A 23,980-nucleotide genomic window follows, 5' to 3' on the forward strand; every position below is an offset into this window, starting at 1 on the left:
GTCATCAAAGACAGCAAAAAAGCTTGCTGGGCCTCTTTTACGAGCTCCTTTACCAGTTTTACTCCCTCTTCCGTTGTTTGGGGTAGCCTGCGCCGGCTGTCGGGCATTAAGGCCCACTCCTCAGTACCTGGCCTGACCTCAGGTAATGAGGTCCTTGTTGATCCTGTGGCTGTCTCCAACGCCTTTGGCCGCTTTTTCGCGGAGGTTTCAAGCTCCGCCCATTACCATCCTGCCTTCCTTCCCAGGAAAGAGGCAGACGAGGCTCGGCGACCTTCCTTCCACTCGCTGAATCTGGAAACTTACAATGCCCCCTTTACTATGCGGGAACTCGAACGTGCGCTTGCACTGTCCCGGTCCTCTGCTCCGGGGCCAGATGCCATTCACGTTCAGATGCTGGCACACCTTTCTCCGGCGGGCAAAAGCTTCCTTCTTCGTACCTACAATCGCGTCTGAACCGAAGGTCAGGTCCCCATGCGTTGGCGTGACGCCGTTGTTGTTCCTATACCCAAACCCGGGAAGGATAGACACCTTCCTTCTAGTTACCGCCCCATTTCTCTTACAAGCTGTCTCTGTAAGGTGATGGAGCGCATGGTTAATGCTCGGTTAGTTTGGATTCTTGAATCTCGACGACTACTTACTAATGTCCAATGCGGCTTTCGTCGCCGCCGCTCCGCTGTTGACCACCTTGTGACCTTGTCGACATTCATCATGAACAACTTTTTGCGAAGGCGCCAAACGGTAGCCGTGTTCTTCGACTTGGAGAAGGCTTATGATACCTGTTGGAGAGGAGGTATCCTCCGCACTATGCACAAGTGGGGCCTACGCGGTCGTCTGCCCCTTTTTATTGATTCCTTTTTAACGGATCGAAAGTTTAGGGTACGTGTGGGTTCCGTATTGTCCGACGTCTTCCTCCAGGAGAACGGAGTGGCTCAGGGCTCCGTCTTGAGCGTAGCCCTTTTTGCCATCGCGATCAATCCAATTATGGATTGCATTCCACCTGATGTCTCAGGCTCTCTCTTTGTCGATGACTTCGCGATCTACTGCAGTGCCCAGAGAACATGCCTCCTGGAGCGCTGCCTCCAGCGTTGTCTAGACAGCCTCTACTCATGGAGCGTGGCAAATGGCTTCCGGTTCTCTGAAGAGAAGACGGTTTGTATCAACTTTTGACGATATAAAGCGTTCCTTCCGCCATCCTTACATCTCGGTCCCGTTGTTCTCCCATTCGTGGACACAACTAAGTTTCTAGGGCTCACGTTGGACCGGAAACTGTTGGTCTCTACATGTCTCTTATTTGGCGGCCCGTTGTACGCGTTCCCTTAATGTCCTAAGAGTTCTTAGCGGTTCATCTTGGGGAGCGGATCGCACTGTCCTGCTTCGCTTGTATCGGTCCATAGTCCGATCGAAGCTGGATTATGGGAGCTTCGTCTACTCGTCCGCTCGGCCATCCCTCTTACGCCGGCTCAACTCCATCCACCATCGGGGGATACGTCTTGCGACCGGAGCCTTCTACACTAGTCCTGTCGAGAGTCTTTACGCTGAAGCTGCCGAGTTACCATTGACCTACCGGCGCGACATACTGCTGTGTCGGTATGCCTGCCGGCTGTTGTCTATGCCCGAACACCCCTCTTACAAGTCCTTCTTCGCCGATTCTCTCGACCGTCAGTACGGGTTGTATGTGTCTGCCCTGCTGCCCCCCCGGAGTCCGCTTCCGTCGCCTGCTTCGACAATTGGATTTTGCCCTCCCTACCACCTTCAGAGAGGGTGAGAGCCTGACACCACCTTGGCTCCAGGCTCCGGTTCGTATTTATCTCGACCTCAGCTCACTCCCGAAGGAGGGTACTCCGGCTGCAGTGTATTGCTCACGGTTTGTCGAACTTCGTGCTCGACTTGCTGGTCACACCTTTATTTACACCGATGGCTCCAAAACTGACGATGGTGTCGGCTGTGCCTTTGTCGTCGGGACCGCCACCTTTAAATACCGGCTCCTTGACCAATGTTCCAGCTTTACGGCCGAGCTTTTTGCTCTCCATCAGGCCATTCAGTATGCCCGCCGCCACCGCCATTCATCGTATGTACTTTGCACTGACTCCCTCAGTGCTCTTCAGAGCCTTGGGGCTCCCTATCCGGTCCATCCCTTGATTCAACGAATACAGCAGTCCCTCCATTCTTTCGCTGATAATGGCGGTTCTGTCAGCTTTCTGTGGGTCCCCGGACATGTAGGAGTGCCTGGGAATGAGGCTGCGGATGCTGCAGCCAAGGCTGCAGTCCTCCAGCCTCGGCCAGCCTCCCATTGTGTCCCGTCATCTGACGTTTGTGGGGATGTATGTAAGAGGCTGGTGTCCTTGTGGTGGGATGCTTGGTCATCCCTCCAAGGAAACAAGCTCCAGGCAGTAAATCCGCTCCCAACTGCTTGGACAACTTCCTCCCGACCATCTCGGCGCGAGGAGGTCCTTCTGACCAGGTTGCGGATTGGGCATTGCCGGTTTAGCCACCGCTACCTGCTCTCTGGTGACCCAGCCCCGCAGTGCCCTTGTGGTCAGGCATTAACGGTGCGCCATGTTTTATTGTCGTGTCCCCGTTTTAGTCAATTTCGTGTTGTCCTGTCCCTGCCATCTACCTTACCGGATGTTTTAGCTGATGACGCTCGAGCAGCTGCTCGTCTTCTGCGTTTTATAACTTTAACTGGCTTGACCAAAGACATTTAACCTTTTTACTTATTTCATCTGCATCTTTGTCAGGTCCTTTTGATGTCCCCCCATCCCCTTGAGTTTTAGCAGGTTCCTTGTGCTCTAACACCAGTGACTGGGCGCTAATGACCTCAGCAGTTGAGCGCCCTTAAACCCTACCAAAAAAAAAAAAAAACTACTTCATCGCTCAGAGCTACCCATTCTTCTTCTACTGTACTTGTTTCCCCCACTGCTGTCAATTGTTCCCTTACGCTTTTCCTGAAACTCTGTACAACCTCTGGTTTAGTCAGTTTATCCAGGTCCCATGTCCTTAAATTCCCACCTTTTTGCAGTTTCTTCAATTTTAATCTGCAGTTCATAACCAATAGATTGTGGTCAGAGTCCACATCTGCCCCTGCAAATGTCTCACAATTTAAAACCTGGTTCCTAAATCTGTCTTACCACTATATAATCTGAAACCTGTCAGTATATCCAGGCCTCTTCCATGTATACAACCTTCTTTCATGATTCTTGAACCAAGTGTTAGCTATGATTAAGTTATGCACTGTCCAAAATTCTATCAGGCGGCTTCCTCTTTCATTTCTTACCCCCAATCCATATTCACCTATGTTTCCTTCTCTCCCTTTTCCTACACTCGAATTCCAGTCACCCATGACTATTAAATTTTCATCTCCCTTCACTATCTGAATAATTTCTTTTATTTCATCATACATTTCGTCAATTTCTTCCTCATCTGCAGAGCTAGTTGGCATATAAACTTGTACTACTGTAGTAGGCGTGGGCTTCGTGTCAGTCTTGGCCACAATAATGCTTTCACTATGCTGTTTGTAGTAGCTTACCCGCACGCCTATTTTTTTTATTCATTATTAGTCCTACTCCTGCATTACGTCTATTTGATTTTATATTTATAACCCTGTATTCACCTGACCAAAAGTCTTGTTCCTCCTGCCAGCGGACTTCCCTAATTCCTACTATATCTAACTTTAACCTATCCATTTCCCTTTTAAAATTTTCCAACCTACCTGCCCGATTAAGGGATCTGACATTCCATGCTCCGATCCGTAGAACGTCAGTTTTTTCTCCTGATAACGACTTGAGTAGTCCCCGCCCGGCGATCCGAATGGGAGACTATTTTACCTCCGTAATATTTTACCCAAGAGGACGCCACCATCATTAAACCATACAGTAAAGCTGCATGCCCTCGGGAAAAATTACGGCTGTAGTTTCCCCTTGATTTCTGCCGTTCGCAGTACCAGCACAGCAAGGCCGTTTTGGTTATTGTTACAAGGTCAATCATCCAGACTGTTGCCCTTGCAACTACTGAAAAGTCTGCTGCCCCTCTTCAGGAACCACGCGTTTGTCTGGCCTCTCAACAGATACCCCTCCGTTGTGGTTGCACCTACGGTACGACCATCTGTATCGCTGAGGCACGCAAGCCTCCCCACCAACGGCAAGGTCCATGGGGGCGGTATTAACCTTTAATACGGTCTCTTTAAATACCAAACACTTCAGCTACCTTGGTTACAGAAGCGCCCACCTAACGAGCACCAGCAATCAATTTACTCCCGTTAGAATATAATTAGCTCCGACTTCATGCATCCACAACTACAGAGAATTGTTTTGACCACGACTGACACTGGCAACGTAATGAAGACATTCCGCAGGTGCCGTTTGTGGTCAAATGCAACAGCGCAACTTGAAGAGTGCAGTGGTTGTTACAGTGGATTCGCATTCTGGAGGACGCCAGTTTAAACTCGCGTCCGCCCATCCAGATTAAGGTTTTCCGTGATTTTCCTAAATCGCTCCAGACAAATGCTGGGATGGTTCTGCTGAAAGGGCACGGCCGATTTCCTTCCACATCCTCAACACAGTCCGAGCGTGTCCTCGGTCTCTAACGGCCTCGATATCGACGGGACGTTAAACCTATTTTCCCTCCCTGCAACGTGAAGGTGTGGGTAACATCTGCATTTATGTTAAAGCATGCATTTCTCCCTGTTTTCTTTTTTTGTCCAAACTATATGCCTACAACTCAGCCTATCTGATTGTTCATTTCATGTCACCAAAAATTGGACAATTACAGTGCTGGGAGTAGCTCACAGTTAGTTCACCACTTTGGCGAGAGACAGAAAAAGGTCATTATTCACAAGTAGACAATGGCTGTGATGTGTGGTCTGAGTTGGGGTATGGTCAAGTGTGGGGGGGGGGGGGGGGGGGCAGTGATCAGTCTTGGGGCCACTCCTGTTCTTTATTTACATAAATGATGTGCCCTCTAGTATTAAGAGTAACTCTAAAATATTTGTTTGCTGATGACACTAGCTTGATAGTAAAGGATGTTGTGTGCAATATTGGCTCGGTTTCATATTGTGCACTTCATGACCCAAGTTCATGGCTTGTAGAAAATAAACTAATGTTAAATCACAGTAAGACTCAGTTCTTACAGTTTCTGACACACAATTCAACTAAACCTGACGTTTTAATTTCACGGAATGGGCATATTAGTGAAACTGAACAGTTAAAATTCCTAGGTGTTCAAATAGTAAACTGTCGTGGAAAGCCCACGTTCAGGATCTTGTTCAGACTTGCTGCAGTTTTTACTATGCGAACTGTATCTGAAGTAAGTGATCGTTCGATACGAAAATTAGTCTACTTTGCTCACTTCCATTAGCTTATGTCGTATGGTATTATATTTTGGGGTAACTGTTCCCCTTCAAAGGGATATTTTTGGCTCAGAATCGGGCGGTTAGGGCAATAAGTGGTGCAAGTTCACGAACACCTTGTGGATCCCTGTTCAGTAGTCTGGGTATTTTGACGTTCCTCTCTCTCTCTCTCTCTCTCTCTCTCTCTCTCTCTCTCTCTCTCTCTCTTATATATAATTTTCCTTACTGTCATTTCTTGTTAAAAATACTAGCTTATTCCAAAGAATAAGCAGCTTTCAGTCAGTAAATACTCACCAGAAATCAAATCTGCATTTGGATCGGACTTCCTTAACTCTTGTGCAAATAGATGTGCTTTGTACTGATCCAGCCATTTTCAATAAGCTACCACTCGAATTCAAAAATCTTATCAGTAATCCACGAGTTTTAAAATCGAAACTGAAGTGTTTCCTCGTGGGTCACACCTTCCATTTTGTCGAAGAGTTCCTTGGAAAAACTAAGCTGATTTTTCATGTATTGTTGATTGCGTTTACTTAAACTTACGGATTGACTCTTTTCGGGTTCATAAATATTTTATTTGTTATTACTTTTATGTTGTAATTTTATGTACTTACACGTTCCATGACACTGAAGATTTGCTCTTCAATTTGGTCCTACGAAATTTGACGTGTTAATAAATAAATAAATAAATAAATAAAAATAGTTACATCGGGTGCTTGAATGAGTTAGCTCCAGTTGTAACTCATCGATATTGCAGAGATAAGGTACACTTTTGAGTTATGGGAAGTCAGAATCGTACATTTCACAACATTTAAACCGAATTACCGGTTTTCACGTCACTTGTCAATCTTATCAGGATTTGACTGATTTTTTCCAAATAGTAATCCATTATAGATAGCTAGTACCATCTACGAAAAGTCTCGGGTCACTAATATCGTCTGCCAGGTCGTCATTATGCGGCATGAACAGCAAGGATCGCAAGACACTTCCATGGAACACAACTGAAGTTACTACTATATCTGTCGACGACTCTCCAAAATGACATGCGTGTTTTCCCTATCAAGAAATACTCAATCTGTACAAGTTTTGTTTCATGTCCCCATGTAATCGTACTTCAGTAAGAAAGCGGTGGTGCGGTTAGCATTTCTCGAACGCTCTTCGAATGTCAAGTTATACAGCGTCCACGGTCTGCCGAGATGGCTTTCAGGATCTTAAACAGAAGGTGAATGCTGAACTATATTTCAAAGGGGTGCAAACGCCAAATGCCAATACAAAATTGGGTGATGAAATGGTTTCCCTTTACGGGTACAATATCCCAAAATAAAACACTGAGGTGGAGCAGAAGTTCCCATTATGACGAAAAGAGCGTGGACGTTGAGTCAAGAAGTGTCCGCCTACCCCCCGACGACGTCCGCCCCGGTAGCTGAGTGGTCAGCGTGACACTGTCAATCCTAAGGGCCCGGGTTCGATTCCCGGCTGGGTCGAAGATTTTCTCCGCTCAGGGATTGGGTGTTTTGTTGTCCTAATCATCATCATTTCATCCCCATCGACACACAGGTCGCCGAAGTGGCGTCCAACCGAAAGACTTGCACCAGGCGAACGGTCTACCCGACGGGAGGCCCTAGCCACACGACATTTCCATTACGCCCCAACGACGAGCCGGTAACCGCCGGGGGGTCCCGATACTGGAATACCGCCACACTTCTGTCCAGGCTACAGTATAACACTGGGCAACAGAAGTGTTCTCAGTAATGCGCGGGAAATGTCTGACCACCACTGGATGACACCATCGGAAAACTATGTGGCGGTTTCACTGAAGAATGGCCCGTCTGGAAAACTCAGAATACGCTCAAAATAAACTCACAATAGGGGCTGCAAGGTTAACAGATAGTTCGCAGAAATTATCTCCTATCATCAGCCCTTTGCGCAGTTAAACGAACTACAGAGCACTTGCAAAAACGTAGACGATCCTGCAAGATGTGCCATTGATGAGCAAATGTCCGCTAGTTCCGAGGCGTTAGTGATTGCCAAATACTGGGGTAAAGCTGCTTAGATTGTCATTTTATCTTCATTTATTCTGCGTAAATATTCCTTTTTATGTATTCCTCAAATTAAAATTAGTGTTGCTATTTTACTGTTACTGGAGAGTTCAAAACTGTAGTAACGTAGACTGTGTCCCACAAGAAATACTGGTGTCTTTAAATTTAAAGTAAGCAGTTTATAAGTCCTATTACACATTGTGGATGGTTTTTAAATGAATAAATAAAACCTCAGATTTCTACCACAATTAAAGGAATAAATTTCCGAAAATGTACGTTTGGAGCACAGCACAGCATTGTATAGTAGTGAAATACGCACTGTTGGAAAGCCGGAGCAGAAGACAATCGAAGAATTTGAAATATGGTGCCACCGAAGCATGTTGAAAATTAGATGGACTGATAAAGTAAGGAATGAAGAGTTTCTGCGCAGAGGAAAGGAATATGTGGAAAACAATGCAAGAAGGGGACAGGGTGGTAGGATATCCATTAAGGCATCAGGGAATGACTTCGATGGTACTATAGGTAACTGTAGAAGGCAAAAATTGTAGAGGAAGACATATTGGAATACACCCGCCAAATAATTGATGACGTAGGTTGCAAGCACTACTGAGGTGAAGAGGTTGGCACAGGAGAGGAATTCGTGGGGGGCCGCATCAAACCAGTCAGAAGATTGATGATTCAAAAATAAAGAAATAAATAAAACCTCCGAGCGAGCAAGATCATTTTCCGGTGGATGGGTCGAATGAATCCACCTGGCGGGTACCGCACTTGCGCATCCGAAAAAGACGTTAAAAGCGATCGCCAACAAAAATAATGCGGTCTGCGTCCCTGCCGCGCACTAGTTTTTGAGTAAATAATCACCATGGATAATTTGAATCGTTATGGCTCAGAGGTTGGGCAAATAAAATAGAGCAAATAAATTATATTGCTTGTTAAAGATAGGACGCAAAATTACGATCAATTTTTCTACTCTTTTAATGATTTAGATAAAATGAATCCAAAAATAAAAGCCCTGTGATATAAGGTATTTTCGGTGCTTTATTTTAGTCAAAAAGTATAGAGAACTGCCTGAGGTAATGTAGAATACATTATTATAATACGTACGACTGGCAACCCTACTCAGAGACAAAGCAGTAGAAACATTTTAAAAAATTCGACTTCAGCACAGCACGAAAAAAGATAGCACAGCAACAGACATAATTGTGGTGGCTAGCTCGGGTCGAGTTCATTTTCCTATTTTCTTTTTTTGTGCGAGTGGTGGCTGGCGGAGTGGGGGGGAGGGGGGGAGAATGGTGAGAATGTGTTCCTGGCAGATTATAGGTGCTGCCCATAATCCAGACAGAAATTGAAGGAAATATGCTGCAAAATTAAATTGTATCTAGTAAATGTCAGTGGCGAAAACAAGATGGTAATAGTCAGATCACGTTGGGGACGGGGAAACTGGAACTTCCCTGGTAACGGTATGTTGGAAACGCACCTTGTCGAAGTAGAACCATAAAACCCAACCAATCAGCGAAAGAACGGAAGTGCATGTATGTAAACTAACTTGCACCACAGTAATACCTGTTACGCTAAAGACCACAGTTTCTAATTACGTGAACCGAAGGCAATGGTGGTTTCAGCTGAACACTCAAAGCTAGGCATTTTTAAGTTCCTAAATATGGCTGGTTACGCTACACGGAATTTTCCGTGATATTTACTGGCTAGAGTTTGGTTATTAAATCAAATACACTAGAAGTATCGCATTGCCATTAATTTGGTAAGGCAACCTGTACTTCAGAATTAGCACTGCAGTAAGGTAGTCGATATGTGGTACTTTAAGGATTAACGTTCTTAATCATGAAAACCACAGGTTGCACGTTTCAGTTTTTCATAATGTTCAGCGTAACTGTTATGATGCTCTATACTTACGGCAGACAGGCAGGACTTTAGAAATAAAGTAGAAAGAACACAAAGAGCATGGAAACAGGGCACCAACCATTCAAAATTTGCGGAACACCTTCGGCAAGAAAACCAACCGACCACGATAGACGAGGGCGTGAAAATAGCCACATCAGTAACAAGAAACATCTCCTAAACCTCCAAGAGAACATCCAAATTCGAAAGGCAGCATAGAGAAGAAATACATCGTAAATGAGCAGACAAACATAAGCAACCAGACGCTGCTTAAACTAATAAAAAAAATTCAAACAACCCCTATTCCCCCTAGACACCGTATAATGACAAACTAGGCGATATCCCCATCCTAGGTCAACCACCACTGTCTCGTAGTAAAGTAATAATTTACGCACACGCACACCAATAGCAGATGCTCCCACCACTACAAAAAAAGACGAACGTATCAAGCAATAGCAAAACACACAAAATGGCGAAACGACTGATTCTTCATAACACAAAAACGTGAATATCTTTAGTGTAAAGTTCTAAAACTGACACAAATACGTGGAAGAACATGAAGAAAGACGTAAACAACGAAAAACAGTAAGTAACAATAAGAATTAATACCTTTTGTAGTAAGTAGTAAGTAAACATGCGAACTGGGCAACTTTCGCGCTCGTCGGTGACTGGCTACCGTTTTATGATCGTAGCTACAGAGGTGCGTCCCATCTCTGGTTATTCGAAAAATTTTACTCGAGTCCAAGCCATCTATCGTGCTCTGGCCTTATCAAGTTATTTTTCCACATACCGCACGTCATGAAACTAGAATTTTAAACTGAACAGCTGTCAGTTCTATTATTTAAATAGTAAAACATTGCAGCAGTAACTTTTTTTTTTTCGTGCATATGACTGCGGGTTCCAGCAATCTCTTCCCATTGTGAAGTGCATCGTTGGTACTGTATGTGATGTCTGTGTATGTGGTGGTTTGGCGTGCATTTGTCTTACATGGCTTTACTGCGACCGGAAAGTCGGAAAACATAATTCTAGTGTTCTTTTACACAATAATTCTAGAGAACAGTAACTGTTGTGTGTTTACTTACAGGTGATGTGCCTCCTTCGTTGTGCAGAAATTCACACACGTGATAAACATCACTGTTTACGTGAAATCAAGGTAGGGTACAAAGATATTACGACAATGTTGCTTCCCAGAGAGTTCGGATGCAGTCAGTGGTTTTCCGTTTCTCGCGAATTACAGTATTTACATGAAGCTGTCATAACTATAACTCCACTGACTGCATAAATTATCAGTTACACTTAATTTTCTGTTTAATACAATTTTGTTGCACATATTGAGTACAATTTGTGAAGAAAGAGACTTATTCATATATTTCTCTACAATGGAGGCACAGCAACAGTAAGCAAGTACAAAAAATTACAATTCTCTAACGTTGGCGTGTATAAAAATTGCAAGAATTATATTTTCCAACTTTACGATTGCAGTAAAATTATAAAAAGTTTGCAGGGCACTCGGATTGGTTGCACTTGATAATGAGAGAAATTACTGAAACTCGTCGTGTTATGCACGAGAGAAAACCGTAATTGGTGTTGTGTTTTACTAGTCAAATCAATCACTGACAGATTCAAAAACAAATTTTTAGGCGACAATCAAGAATCATCCGATTTGCCACGTCTATATTTCTGAAACTAATATACATATATAATGAATTTTGTATTTTGATGAAGGGAAACTTTTTTCTCATACCTTTCCAACTGTGTTCAATATGCCCCCCTTAAGATGCACGGCATATGTCAATGCGGTGTTCAAATTGTTCCCTCGCTGCAGCGAGCATGTCTCGAGTTACAGCTTCCGCAGCTGCGATGTCTCAGTTCATTTATTGTTGTTGCTGACGAAGGCACATAAACAGTGTCTTCTATAAACCCCCCACAAGAAATAATCACATGCAGAGAGGTCCGGTGACCTTGGAGGCCAGTAATGTCGTTGCTTGTCACCTTCACGAAGAGCTTGCGGTAGCTGAATTTTATATGGCTTCATGTGCAACCGTCGACGCAACATAAGCCATGAGGACATCGGGGGCATGAGCTGTCGAGCTGCACGGTGAACGGATTCCTGCGGACTCCTTGTAAAACTGTCGGATGCGTTCGACGTCTGTGTCATACATTTGCGGACGACCCGGCGATTTGTCTTTACACAAACGACCTGCTTCTCGGAATTGTTCTTGCCGTCGTCTAATGCTCTGTGCTGTAGTAGGATCCAGACCATACCTAGTACGAATGTCATGCTGGACAGTTATTACCTATCTACACTGCGCAAAACGCTTTTTGTTGACCCGGCACTATTTTTACTAGAACTGAAGTGGGCGCACAGTGCTGCTACCTAGCGGGAACCGTATAAAACCCGAGTTTGCTCTTTCCAACAACACGTTGTTCGCGCACATATCTCAATTAATATAATGGTTATGATTTTTTTAAATCGACAGATTTTTTTATATACACTCTCTATTTCAGGAAATAACAACTGTGCTATATTGAATTGGTAAATTTATTCCTACCTGTTTCAGTTGTAAACAATCGTTCAGGGGAAAACAGTAAGACTTTTACATGTTGTGTAACATGTCACAGGTGGATGCCGCACAAGAGTTTAACCTAAAACAAATATGAAACGCTCACAGCAGGTTAGTGTGGCTCGCTCAACAAGGACGGATGTACACTGGCAGACGACCGACCGACCAACCTCTTTAGTGAGCCGTTGACCTGCTGTGAGCATTCCATATTTGTTTTAACTTGACCTCTTAGTATGGCAGCCACCTGTGGCATGTTGTACAACATGTAAAAGTCGTATTGTTTTCTCCTGGACGAATGTTTAGAACCGAAACCGTTAAGAATAAATGTAGTGAATGCAATATAGCAAAGTTGCTTTGAATTTCTTGAAATATCGACAGTTACAGACTTTCTAACATGGAATAAGGTGACAGCATTGCCAACTTTATCGTTAATATAAATAAATATAGCGTTATTCAAAGCTAAGCTTTAAACTATAACCTAATCAAATGGCTGGAAAACGTGCGTCTTTGGCCTTTTATGGTTATATTTTACATACACTAAAATAAATGCTGCTCTTCACCTGAACAGTAAACGCAGTTACGAAAAGTTATTAACTTTATCAGTTGATTCGTTTACTTTGTAGCCGTGTGGCGCGCTGTTAAGGTAGGGTTATAAAAGCTGGCTCTCTCCTTCCGCTCGCGGTTAAAATTAAAAGGGTCATGTTGTAAGCACTGGTGGGTAGCCCAATATAAAATTACTTTGTAGTTAACGCCATCTTTGCATACTCAGCCTTCTGGCTTCACTCTGACTGCACACATACAATAGTAGTCACGGGGCGGAAGTGAAATTAAAGTGGGTGTGAGTTGCTTTACGTTTTCGGCAAGCTTTTGAGCACGTTAGTTGCTCTATTGTGCGGCTGTGGTTCGGGATCCTCTTCAAAGAGATTTCCTTGTGGAGATCATTTGCTGCAGTAATAATGCATGTTACGGCTATATTGTTCACAGTTCTCTCTGGAGCTACCTTTGAGAAACAGCAAGGTACCGACGTAATCGCTAAGCATCCAAATTCTACCTGTAGTACTGTTGGCTATAGTATGGTCTAGAAAATAGTAAATAACTGTTAGCAGGGAAACACAGCAAAAGGGATCCATCATGACCAGTATGCAGCTTCCGTAGAGAAACTCAGCACTTACCTGCAAACAATTTTCGCAATCGATCCAAGATAGCCGCGCGGGATTAGCTGAGCGGTCTAAGGCGCTGCAGTCATAGACTGTGCGGCTGGTCCCGGCGGAGGTTCGAGTCCTCCCTCGGGCGTGTGTGTGTGTGTGTGTGTGTGTGTGTGTGTGTGTGTGTGTGTGTGTGTGTGTGTGTGTCCTTAGGATAATTTAGGTTAAGTAGTGTGTAAGCTTAGGGATTGATGACCCTAGCAGCTAAGTCCCATAAGATCTCTCACACATTTTTGACCAAGAGCAAGATCATTGAGACAGTTGATCTGTTAGTATTTCAAATGACAGGTGTTTTCCAGCATAACAATGAAATATATAGGTGAGCATGTACTGTTCAGGAATAACTGTGGATGAAAATGTTCAATTTATTATTTATTTTTAAGGTCACGATGAGGTAAGCGGTAGTAAATATTCATACCAATGAAGCAGGAGAAAAACGTTTACATGGAAGTTCTAGCGGTTATAGGTACACCGCTGCAACTTAAAGGGTTAAAGCAGTCTACCATCGCTTTACTAACTTGAATATCATATAGTGAATAATGAATGTGGACAGAACTGTAACTTCGGCATTTTTCACCGGCAAAGATGCAATTGACAGTGGACTGGTAAATGTCTCTCGACCTCGCCGAGCAGTAGGACGTTAGTATAATGGTTCAGATTTCCTCCCCCATAATGCAATATTATTCACAAGGTGTCGTAATCTCAACATGAATCCTGAACTCTACAGTCTCGGGCGAGTGAGGGAATTCAGTTTTGTGTATAAATGAAATGTGTTTTCTAATGTAGCCCGTATAGAGCAGCAGGACAGTGCATTGCAGATCTACAAACATTCAGCATAGAAGTGGAGGCAGTCATACAGCCTGCAGTCATATTCCACCTTGCTGCGGATTACAATCTCGTACAGCTGTAAGAGCATCGCAGAATTTCCTCCGGGGTCAAGGCAAGCTAAATCATTAAGATCTCAATCATCTTGAGAAGCCGGCCGTGGTGGCCGAGCGGTTCTAGGCGCTTCAGTCCGGAACCGCGCGACTGCTACGGTCGCAGGTTCGAATCCTGCCTCGGGTATGGATGTGTGTGATGTCCTTAGGTTGGTTAGGTTTAAGTAGTTCTAAGTTCTAGGGGACTGATGACCTCAGATGTTAAGTCCCATAGTGCTCAGAGCCATTTGAACCATCTTGAGAATTGTGCATCAGTCTGTACTATGAAAGTCGTGATTCAAGCTACAAACCCAAAACAGTTTAATATGTGGAGACATTGACATGCTATGGTGGTTCGTATTTTGCAACGAGATTATATCGGAGTCTATTTTGAGCATGTCCAGTGCACTTCTCCTAGATACTACTAATATTCCTACCATCCTCTGACGCTCTCACTACCTCACTGTACCTTTCTGTAAACAGCTAATAACTCTGCTCCCGAACTTTCTAACATAGATAACGAAATATTCTGCATGCTGCAGGAAACCGACAGGATAACAACTTACAAAAGTCGGCAAAGGGTCTTATAGGATTTCCTTTTGCTATATCCCTGTAAAGTGTTTTGGTAACAGTTCATCAACAGTGTATTCTCATACAGCCTTATGGGACAGGCAGTGATAGCATCAGTTACCCATTTTGACTGGTTTGCCAGTGCGTCATAATCACTTTCGAAGGATAGGAAATTCAATGTCTCCGTAGACATCTCAGACATCCAAGAAAAGTGTGAATGAGCAGAAATTCAGACAGGTACATTTACACACCTGTTAAAAACGTGTAAAGAAAATCAGACGTACTAAAATATTTACAGGTGTCGAATTATCTATTTAGTTTCATAAATCATTCAGATCTGTACGTCATCGTATTACACACTACAGGTTATAGGCATGGGGCAAAAGGAGCTCACAGAAACTGGTTAGGCTTTGGAAAGATAGCCTTCATTGTTCAATTACAAATAGGTTTTGATTTATGTCTAAAAGCACCAACAGAAGATTAATTTCCTCTTTGCTAGGAAGAACACAGTGATGCAGCTTGTAATGGTATCTAATTACGAGTACCTTCGGTAGGCAGTCAAATAGCCCATTCTCAAATGTTGGTCGTCTTGTGAAGTAGAGATAGGATCATTCTGGGACTGGAAATGCCGCAGTTAATTGCAAATTCATGGGACGCAAGTTGAAGGTACTAAATCCAAAAATGACACTGCATGTCCTCTAGTTGTGTGGACTATGCTGTCCTCTGTAGGTTCTTCCAAACATGAAAGTTTTTTTTTCCAGAACACCTGTGACTAAATACTCGTCCTAATTCACCTACAAAACCTCAGGCAGGCTTTCTCAGTTGCTTCTCATAGCACCTTCCAGACCATTCTGCGACGATCTCGGACGAAGATTTCTGACTTCGCTAAAGAATGAAGAATTGTAACCCCTCCCCCTCTCTCTCCTTCCCTCTCTGCTTCCCAGTAAACCATGCGAACATTATAAAGCGAAAGCAGCTAACACGGGTAGCATAGTAAATATGGCCTGCATATGGCTTTTAGTTGTGAGAAATATCTCCTTAGGCTCAACGATAAAATATATGCTGTAGTCGGAGAAAGAGTATATGTGATCAGAGAGTCATACTAATCACAGAGATCATTCTTTCTCGGAGATAAGAGTGTGTACTTGGTAAGGTTCGAAAATAAATATTTCTTAAAGGTAATAACGCCTACGTAGTACTAGGAGCAGGCTGAAAGCAGAAGTGAATAGCAGCGAAATTCAAATTTGAATATATATATATATATATATATATATATATATATATATATATATATAATCCTGCACGCCAGTGGCGGCGGTTTATTTATTGCTGTAAGGAAATTGATTGTATCTAGTGAGGTCATTACTGATTCTGAATGCGAAATAAGGATGTTTGTAAGCAGCAAAGGTGGGCCAAACAAGGTAATCGAATGCTTTTATAGATCCGTCCCAGGAGGTGTAGTCGGAGAAAGCTTCAAAGAAAAGGAGATTCTCGCAGACACTATTTTCAACGTGCTGTTTCAGAGGGTAATAGATTTGCCAGGCATAGAGCGGGAAAGTTAAGTCATGTAAACTGTTTCTAGTGGCAGGAATGAGACTGGAATTGTCGTGAACAAGTTTCCTGAAAAGTTCCATCAGAAGTTGAACAAACTATCATAAACACTAATCGGTGACCGAAAGTCCGGTGCAGCATAAGTGACTGCAGGTGATAAGAGTAATGTCAGGGTTTGGAGGACAATATTTCTTCTTAAAAGTGCGCCAGCAACATACCTGTACCGCATATTATCTGAGCAGTCAGCATAAAGTATCTGTAGACGAAAAATTTGCAGTGGAAGGGAATAAAATGCAGTAGTAGTGTACAATACGCTGAAGACATGAATGCGCAGCTGAAAGTATGGGGTGGGGGGGGGGGGGGAGACGGGGAAGCTCCTTTGTGGTTCAATAGCCGTGTGTTTCAATGTCTGTGAAGAGAACTTCATTACAGAGCGTTGTAGACAAACAAAATCTAAATAAAGCTACAGTGAGCGTAAGGAGAGAAGTGGGAGAACCGTTCAACAAATTCGAAAGCGAAATTTTGCCATACGATCTGATGTTAAGTAGTAAGATATGTTAGTCGCACGTATTCAGTAAATAGGTCAAAATAACCTAGTCCTTAACTGATATTGCTCGCACCGAAACTGAGCATAATATAGGTCGCAGGCGCAGCTTATTCCTGTTGTTTTCCGAGAGATGCCAATAATGACAGGTCTATGTCGCAGCAGTTTCGGAATAATGGAACATGTTTTATACTCGCGTATTTTGATCTTGCTGGAGAACGAAAATGTATGGCAATCAACGTGGATTCCGCGAACGAAGATCTTGTGAAACTCGAGTAACTCTGTCCGTCTGAGATGCAGAGGAACCTAGAAATTCGTTCCCAGATTGATGTTCTATTCGTGGACTTCACATTGTAACCACCTCCAAAATCATGAATAACCGTCTTTTGGTGCGCTGATCGCTGCGAGGCGTGCAGGAAGAGTCAATCAGATTCTGGAAGACATCGACCGCGCTTTAATACCGCTGACGTAGGAATTTTACGCGCCTTCATTTTCATAAACAAACATGTGTGGATTGCAAGCTGGATACAGCTGACTGTTACCACTGGAGAACACTGTAGTCGAAAAAGGTTACGCGGTCTCTCTCTCTCTCTCTCTCTCTCTCTCTCTCTCTGCGTGACTGGTTTTTCCCGTGCGCGTCAACGTCAGCTGCCTTGTGTGAGGACTTCTCAAGACGGACCGGGCCGCCCTTGAGCACCGCCACTCCCAGGATTTAGTACCAACCCACTTTTTTGAGGCCGGAAGCAGACCAGAGTGCGGACGATTGGAAGCCATAAGACTTAAGAGAGCAGCCCCCTCAGTTTCTGTGCCAACTTCTCTTCAGACCTCCGGTTGCAGTGCGAAGATTCCAACGCGTACACACTGGCCACCTTCAAACAGAGTAGTGTTCGCCTAATTTCATTACCTGGAGCCTAAGGTAGCAACGTGCGTTGTGTGTAGACATTACCATTTACAAACTCATGAAATAGTTACAATTGAAAGAAAACAGCCCTCGGTCACTATTTTTAACGAATTAACCGGGTTTCAACACTGCTGGGAGCGTCTTCCTCAGAATTTAAATCAAAAAATGGTCTATAACATGGTCACAGAATTATGACTAAAAACATATGATAGAGTATAAGTACAGTCCTTTTGCAACCTGTAACCGCGTAAGTTACGAGCAGCCGTTAGTGGCTCGCTATCAGAATTCATCTTAAATATCTTTGTCACTAATGCCCTTTTGGCATATTTATTATTTTATAAATGACATATAAGTACTGCCAGTCTTTCACGATGATTCTGTACTTTATATTCTGTATCATATGATTTTAGTCATAATTCTGTGACCATGTTATAGGCCATTCTTCGATTTAAATTCTGAGGAAGACATTCCTAGCAGTGTTGAAACCCGGTTAATTCGTTAAAAATAGTGACCGAGGGCTGTTTTCTTTCAATTGCAACTATTCACGGTCTCTGAACGTGCAGCCATGTACAAAATTTCATGAAATAGTAAAAGCATTAGGTAATAATATATCGCCAGTTCATACTTTCCGTGCTTGTTCCAAGGCGTTTTATGGTGTAAATCATGATACTCGCGTAGGAAAACTTAAGTTTTATGAAACTGATGACTTCACACATCGCTGGTTTGAATCACACTTAAATGCGAAAAGTTGTGCTGAATAACTAAAATTGTCAGAAATGTAGAAAATTTTAGTGACTGGGGAAAAATCACAAAGGGAATCCCTAAGGGTTCAATTTTGTGTCCACTCATATTCCTTATAACAGGGTGAGTCACGTAAGACGTAACATACCTTCATTTCGTGAACGATTTCACATAACGAAACGCGGTTTTTAGCAAATGTTTGAGCGTCGACGGGCGCGTATTTTTTTGTTTGGTTAATGTTCATAGTCCTGGTATGAACGGAGATATTGAAGCAAGTATGTTTTCTAAATGGAACATTGTACTTTTATAACTGCATTAGATAGTTCTGGAGAAGACAATTACAGTGATACAGCGTTTGTTAATATTGACACTGAAACCTGTCGTAAAAAATTCGATAAATGTCCTAGAAACGGCATTTGCGGTGCAAACACTGTCAAGCAGGCGCCTCGGACCATGCTGCGTAGTTGGATACCGTAAGGTGGGCCTGCACTGCGGGTATTTCCCCTTGAACCAACTTACGACCTAGATGCAGGTTCACCTACGAATGTTCTATATGGTAATACGACGTAGGCTAGAATCTAGCGTATCACAAAGGGCTTAGGAAAACGGTTTCACATCTGTGTATTTTCCCAGATTTACGTGAGCTGAAATAGCGAAATAAAGAGGTCTTGTACGCTGCAAAAAGCAACTGCTGTACTAAATATGTAAACGTTAGAAGGAAGATTTGATCCATCTTTACCTGTACGTGGCTGTGTGCTTCTTAGAGGTATAATGCATGTTGCGAGACAACTCTACCTACACTGCGCCATTTGACAACAAATTTTGTCCTGCTCAGAGTCCAGGAAAGTTATCATTTAGTATTTGTGTCGCAACACGGTACGGGTGAGCTGGACAACCGTCGTGTTGCAGCCACATACACTGTCGAATTCTAGAAGAACCGGCAGGAAGTGTGCTTACGAATGTCTATTCAGAATGCCTGAGATGAAGTAGGGTCCCACAATGTAATTACCTATGATGCCGCCCCCATACGTTTACCCCCCACGACCGTTGATTTTGCACCTAACGAAGCCAGTGTGGAGTTTCGGCTGCTCCGTAGTGCGTGTTATGCAAATTTACATTGGTTTAGTTAGTAAACCTTGCGTCATCGGTGAAGAGCACACATTGGGAAAAGGTAGGGTCATTTCTGTTCCTGAAGGGCAAACCGACAAAATTCTGTATGACGTTCGGAATCACGCTCGTGGAGTGCCGGATGTAGTAACCGATGATAGGGTGGAAATTCTGCGAATGCGAATGACATTGGTCTGTCTGATCCCGCATTCCTTGGCAATATGTCTCGCACTGCTGTACGGGTTCATTAGCGTCGTTGCCAGAATAACTTCGTGTTCTGTCAGTCTTCTTTCTTGTCCTCTTCTTGACGTTCAGGCAGCCTGTCCGTATTAGCGTCTTAATACGAGAGCTATTCAGAAAGTAGGCAACGTTTTGGCATTAAAAAAAAAGTAACTACAAGAAATACATTTTATTATACGGGGTGAGTCGCGTAAGACGCAACACCCCCATTATTCCTGGGGCGATTGCACGTATCGGCATGCGGTTTTCGGCGAATCATAGCGGACTATGGGGCACATACGTTGGTACATGCACAATAATCACAACGTTTATATTGACAGATAATGAGGCAAGTACATGAAATGAAGGCTTTCACGACCGGATGGTACTGTTGTTAATTCTTCCGGGTTATATGGCCGTGGTCCATGGAATTCGTCTATTCCTAACGTTTCGTCCAATACTACGTTGGACATCCTCAGAGGTATGGCTGGTTCTGCTGACTCAGGACTCAGCAGGACCAGCCATACCTCTGAGGATGTCCAACGTGGTATTGGACGAATCGTTAGAAATAGAATTCCATGGACCACGGCCATACAACCCGGAAGAATTATCAACAGGCAAGTACATGTTTTTTAAATGGGACGCTATATTTTTTACCATCATTCGATCGCTCTGGAAAAGACGCATATAGTGATGTAACGCATGTTGCTATTGTGATTCAAACATCGCTTAAAAGACTCTGGGAAATATTGTACGATTGAAGGTCGAGGCGGTCGGAAGCGGCTGCAGACCGCAAACACGCCTCGCGCGACCCCGGGCCGAGTTGCCGTGCTCTATGCAGCACGCGCGGGCTACGCTACGTAGGTAAATCCTCATCCGCCCTCTTTTAAGCAAAGTTTGAGTCACAATAGCAACATGCGTTACATCACTGTGTGCGCCTTTCCCAGAGCGTTGGAATGATGGTAAAATAAGTATAGCGTCCCATTTAAAAAACATGTACTTGCCTCATCTCGGTCAATATAAACGTTGTGATTGTTGTGCATGTACCAACGTATGTGCCCCATAGTCCGCTATGATTCGCCGAAAACCGCATGCCGATACGTGCAATTGTTACGTCTTACGCGACTCACCCTGTATACATCTGAAAAAGCGGCTGACGTACTTTTCCACATAGTCACCAAACACATTGAGGCACGTATCATAACGGTGGACAAGCTTTGCAAGACCTTCGTCGTAAATTCTGCCGCCTGAGACTTCAGCCAGTGAGTCACGCCCGCATGGAGTTCCGCGTCGTCAACAAAGCGTTGCGTTGCAAGACAGTACATCTTGGGAAACAAGTGGAAGTCGCTTGGTGCAAGATCGCGGCTGTAGGGCGAATGAGGGCAAATTTCCCATTTGAATGAATTAATGAGTTCTTCAGTGCCGTTTGCCGTGTGAGGTCGGGCATTGTCGTGCAAAAACCAAATTTTGGACGTCATATTTCCTCGGCGTTTATTTTGAACTGCTCTTCTAAGGCGGTGCAAAGTTTGACAGCACCGGGCAGAATATATGGTCGTTCCACGTTCGAGAAAATCAATAATTAGCACACCTTACCTATCCCAAAACACTGTCGCCATCAACTTCCTTTCTGACAAGCTTTGCAAACATTTTCTTGGTTTTTGGGGGACCTTGTGTGCCCCCACTTCATGGAATGTAATTTTGTCTCGCAATTGAGGTGTTTCACCCAAGTCTCGTCACCGGTCACGATCCAATCTAGTAATGATCCACCATGTTTGTGGTAGGCATCCAGAAACGTCAATGTTGCCCCCATTCGCTGTTCTTTATGGTGCTCTGTAAGCATTTTGGGCACCCATTGCGCACAAAATTTGTGGTAGCCTGGCTTTTGAGTGACAATTTGAAACAACAAACTCCCTGAAAATTGTGGAAAAGAAATCGAAAGTTCCGTTATGGTGAAGCTTCGGTTTTCACAAATCGTTCCATCAACTTTAGCGACAAGATAGTCAGTCACAATGCGTCCACTCTTCATCGTGAACGTTGTTTCGGCCACTTTTAAACCGAATGCACCATTTCCGGACGGAACATTCACTCATTACGTTGTTTCCGTGCACTTCACGATAAATTTATGTAGGTTTTTTGTTTTTTGACAACAAAAACAGTATCACAGACCTCACCTCACAATTGGCGAGAATTTCGATAGCAGCGCACTTTCAAATTCGAATATCGACAAAACCAGACGCGCAGAGACGTTCCCGCTGTCACTGAACTGCCGAGCTCGCCCATACCAAAATATACGCAATCGGCGCGCGCCTAGCGGCGTCAGACGGAAACGTTCCCTACTTTCTGAATAGCCCTCGTAATTCGTGCGACTGCCTATCGCGCCGGACATTGGAGATCCGGGTAGGTAGCTCTATACCGCTGTACTCTCCTTACGGCATTTCTTTTACATTCGCCGTATAAAAGTACACTACTGGCCATTAAAATTGCTACACTACGAAGATGACGTGCTACAGACGCGAAATTTGACAGGAAGATGATGCTGTGATATGCAAATGATTAGCTTTTCAGAGCATTCACACAAGGTTGGCGCCGGTGGAGACACCTACAACGTGCTGACATGAGGAAAGTTCTCAACCGATATCTCATACACAAACAGCACTTGACCGGCGTTGCCCCTGGTGAAACATTGTTATGATGCCTCATGTAAGGAGGAGAAATGCGTACCATCACGTTTCCGACTTTGATAAAGGTCGGATTGTAGCCTATCGCGATTACGGTTTATCGCATAGCGACATTGCTGCTCGCGTCGGTCGAGATCCAATGACTGTTGGCAGAATATGGAATCGGTGGGTTCGGGAGGGTAATACGGAACGCCGGGCTGGATCCCAACGGCCTCGTATCACCAGCAGTGGAGATGACAGGCATCTCGAGATGACACGGATCGTGCAGCCATGTCTCGATCCCTGAGTCAACAGATAGGGAAGTTTACAAGACGACAACCATCTGCACGAACAGTTCGACGTTTGCAGCAGCGTGGACTCTCAGCTCGGAGACCATGGCTGCGGTTACCCTTGACGCTGCATCACAGACATGAGCCCATGCGATGGTGTACTCAACGACGAACCTGGGTGCACGAATGGCAAAATGTCATTTTTTCGGATGAATCTAGTTTCTGCTTACAGCATCATGATAGTCGCATCCGTGTTTGGCGACATTGCGGTGAACGCACATTTGAAGCGTGTATTCGTCATCGCCATCCTGGCGTATCACCCGGCGTGATGGTATGGGATGCCATTGGTTACACGCCTGTCACCTCTTGTTCGCATTGACGGCACTTTGAACAGTGGACGTTACATTTCAGATGTGTTACGACCCCTGGCTCTACCCTTCATTGGATCCCTGCGAAACTCTACATTTCAGCAGGATAATGCACGACCGCATGTTGCATGTCCTGTACGGGCCTTTCTGGATACAGAAAATGTTCGACTGCTGCCCTGGCCAGCACATTCTCCAGATCTCTAACCAATTGAAAACGTCTGGTTAATGGTGGTCGAGCAACTGGCTCGTCACTAGAAGCCAGTCACTACTCTTGATGAACTATGGTGTCGTGTCGAAGCTGCATGGGCAGCTGTACCGGTACATGCCATCCAAGCTCTGTTGGGCTCAACACCCAGGCGTATCAAGGCCGTTATCACGGCCATAGGTGGTTGTTCTGGTTACTGATTTCTCAGGATCTATGCACCCAAACTGCGTGAAAATGTAATCACATGTCAGTTCTAGTATAATAATTGTCCAACGAATACCCGTTTATCATTTGCATATCTTCATGGTGTAGAAATTTTAATGGCCAGCAGCGTACTATATCCAACATTCCTCATTCATGTACATGACTGCACGCAAGGAACGTTGAAGCGGAAATGAGTGGCCTGCGGTGCAGACAAGTAAACAGGCAAATCTGTTGACATTCTGACACAGCGTAGCACGACAGCTCTGATTGGCGGTGTTTGCTGCGGAAAAGAAGAGAATAGAAGCGTCTGAGATGTGGTACTACAGAGGGATCTTTAAATTTAGGTGCAGTCATAAGGAATGAGGTTCTTCGCAGAATTGGCTAAGAAAGAAACATATTGTAGAAGGGACAGGATGTTGGTTGGTTGGTTTAGGGGAGGGGAGCAGGCAGTGTGCTCATCGGTTCCATCAGATTAGGGAAGCATGGGGAAGGAAGTCGGTCGTGCCCTTTCAAAGGAACCTTCCCGGCATTTGCCTGAAGCGATTTAGGAACACCACAGAAAACCGCCGGACGTGGGTTTGGAACGACGTCCTCCCGAATGCGAGTCCAGTGTGCTAGACACTGCACCACCTCGCTCGATGGTAGGGTGTTAGGTCACGTG

General features: G+C 44.2%; 1 protein-coding gene across 2 annotated transcripts in view; it reads left to right on the forward strand.

Annotated features, from left to right (window-relative positions):
• LOC124612437 (alpha-1,3-mannosyl-glycoprotein 4-beta-N-acetylglucosaminyltransferase A) overlaps nt 1–23,980 on the forward strand; it is a 787,568-nt gene that overhangs the window by 495,757 nt on the left and 267,831 nt on the right. Inside the window, exon 3 of one of the 2 annotated variants that reach the window (XM_047140646.1) lies at nt 10,361–10,429. The exons of the other annotated variant lie outside the window; for it this stretch is intronic. Coding sequence (XP_046996602.1) covers nt 10,364–10,429 — 66 coding nt within the window. The 5' untranslated portion in view covers nt 10,361–10,363. The remainder of the gene's footprint in view (nt 1–10,360; nt 10,430–23,980) is intronic. 2 annotated transcript variants of the gene reach the window in all.

The sequence above is a fragment of the Schistocerca americana genome, chromosome 4 (assembly GCF_021461395.2).
Source record: "Schistocerca americana isolate TAMUIC-IGC-003095 chromosome 4, iqSchAmer2.1, whole genome shotgun sequence".
NCBI lineage: Eukaryota > Metazoa > Arthropoda > Insecta > Orthoptera > Acrididae > Schistocerca > Schistocerca americana.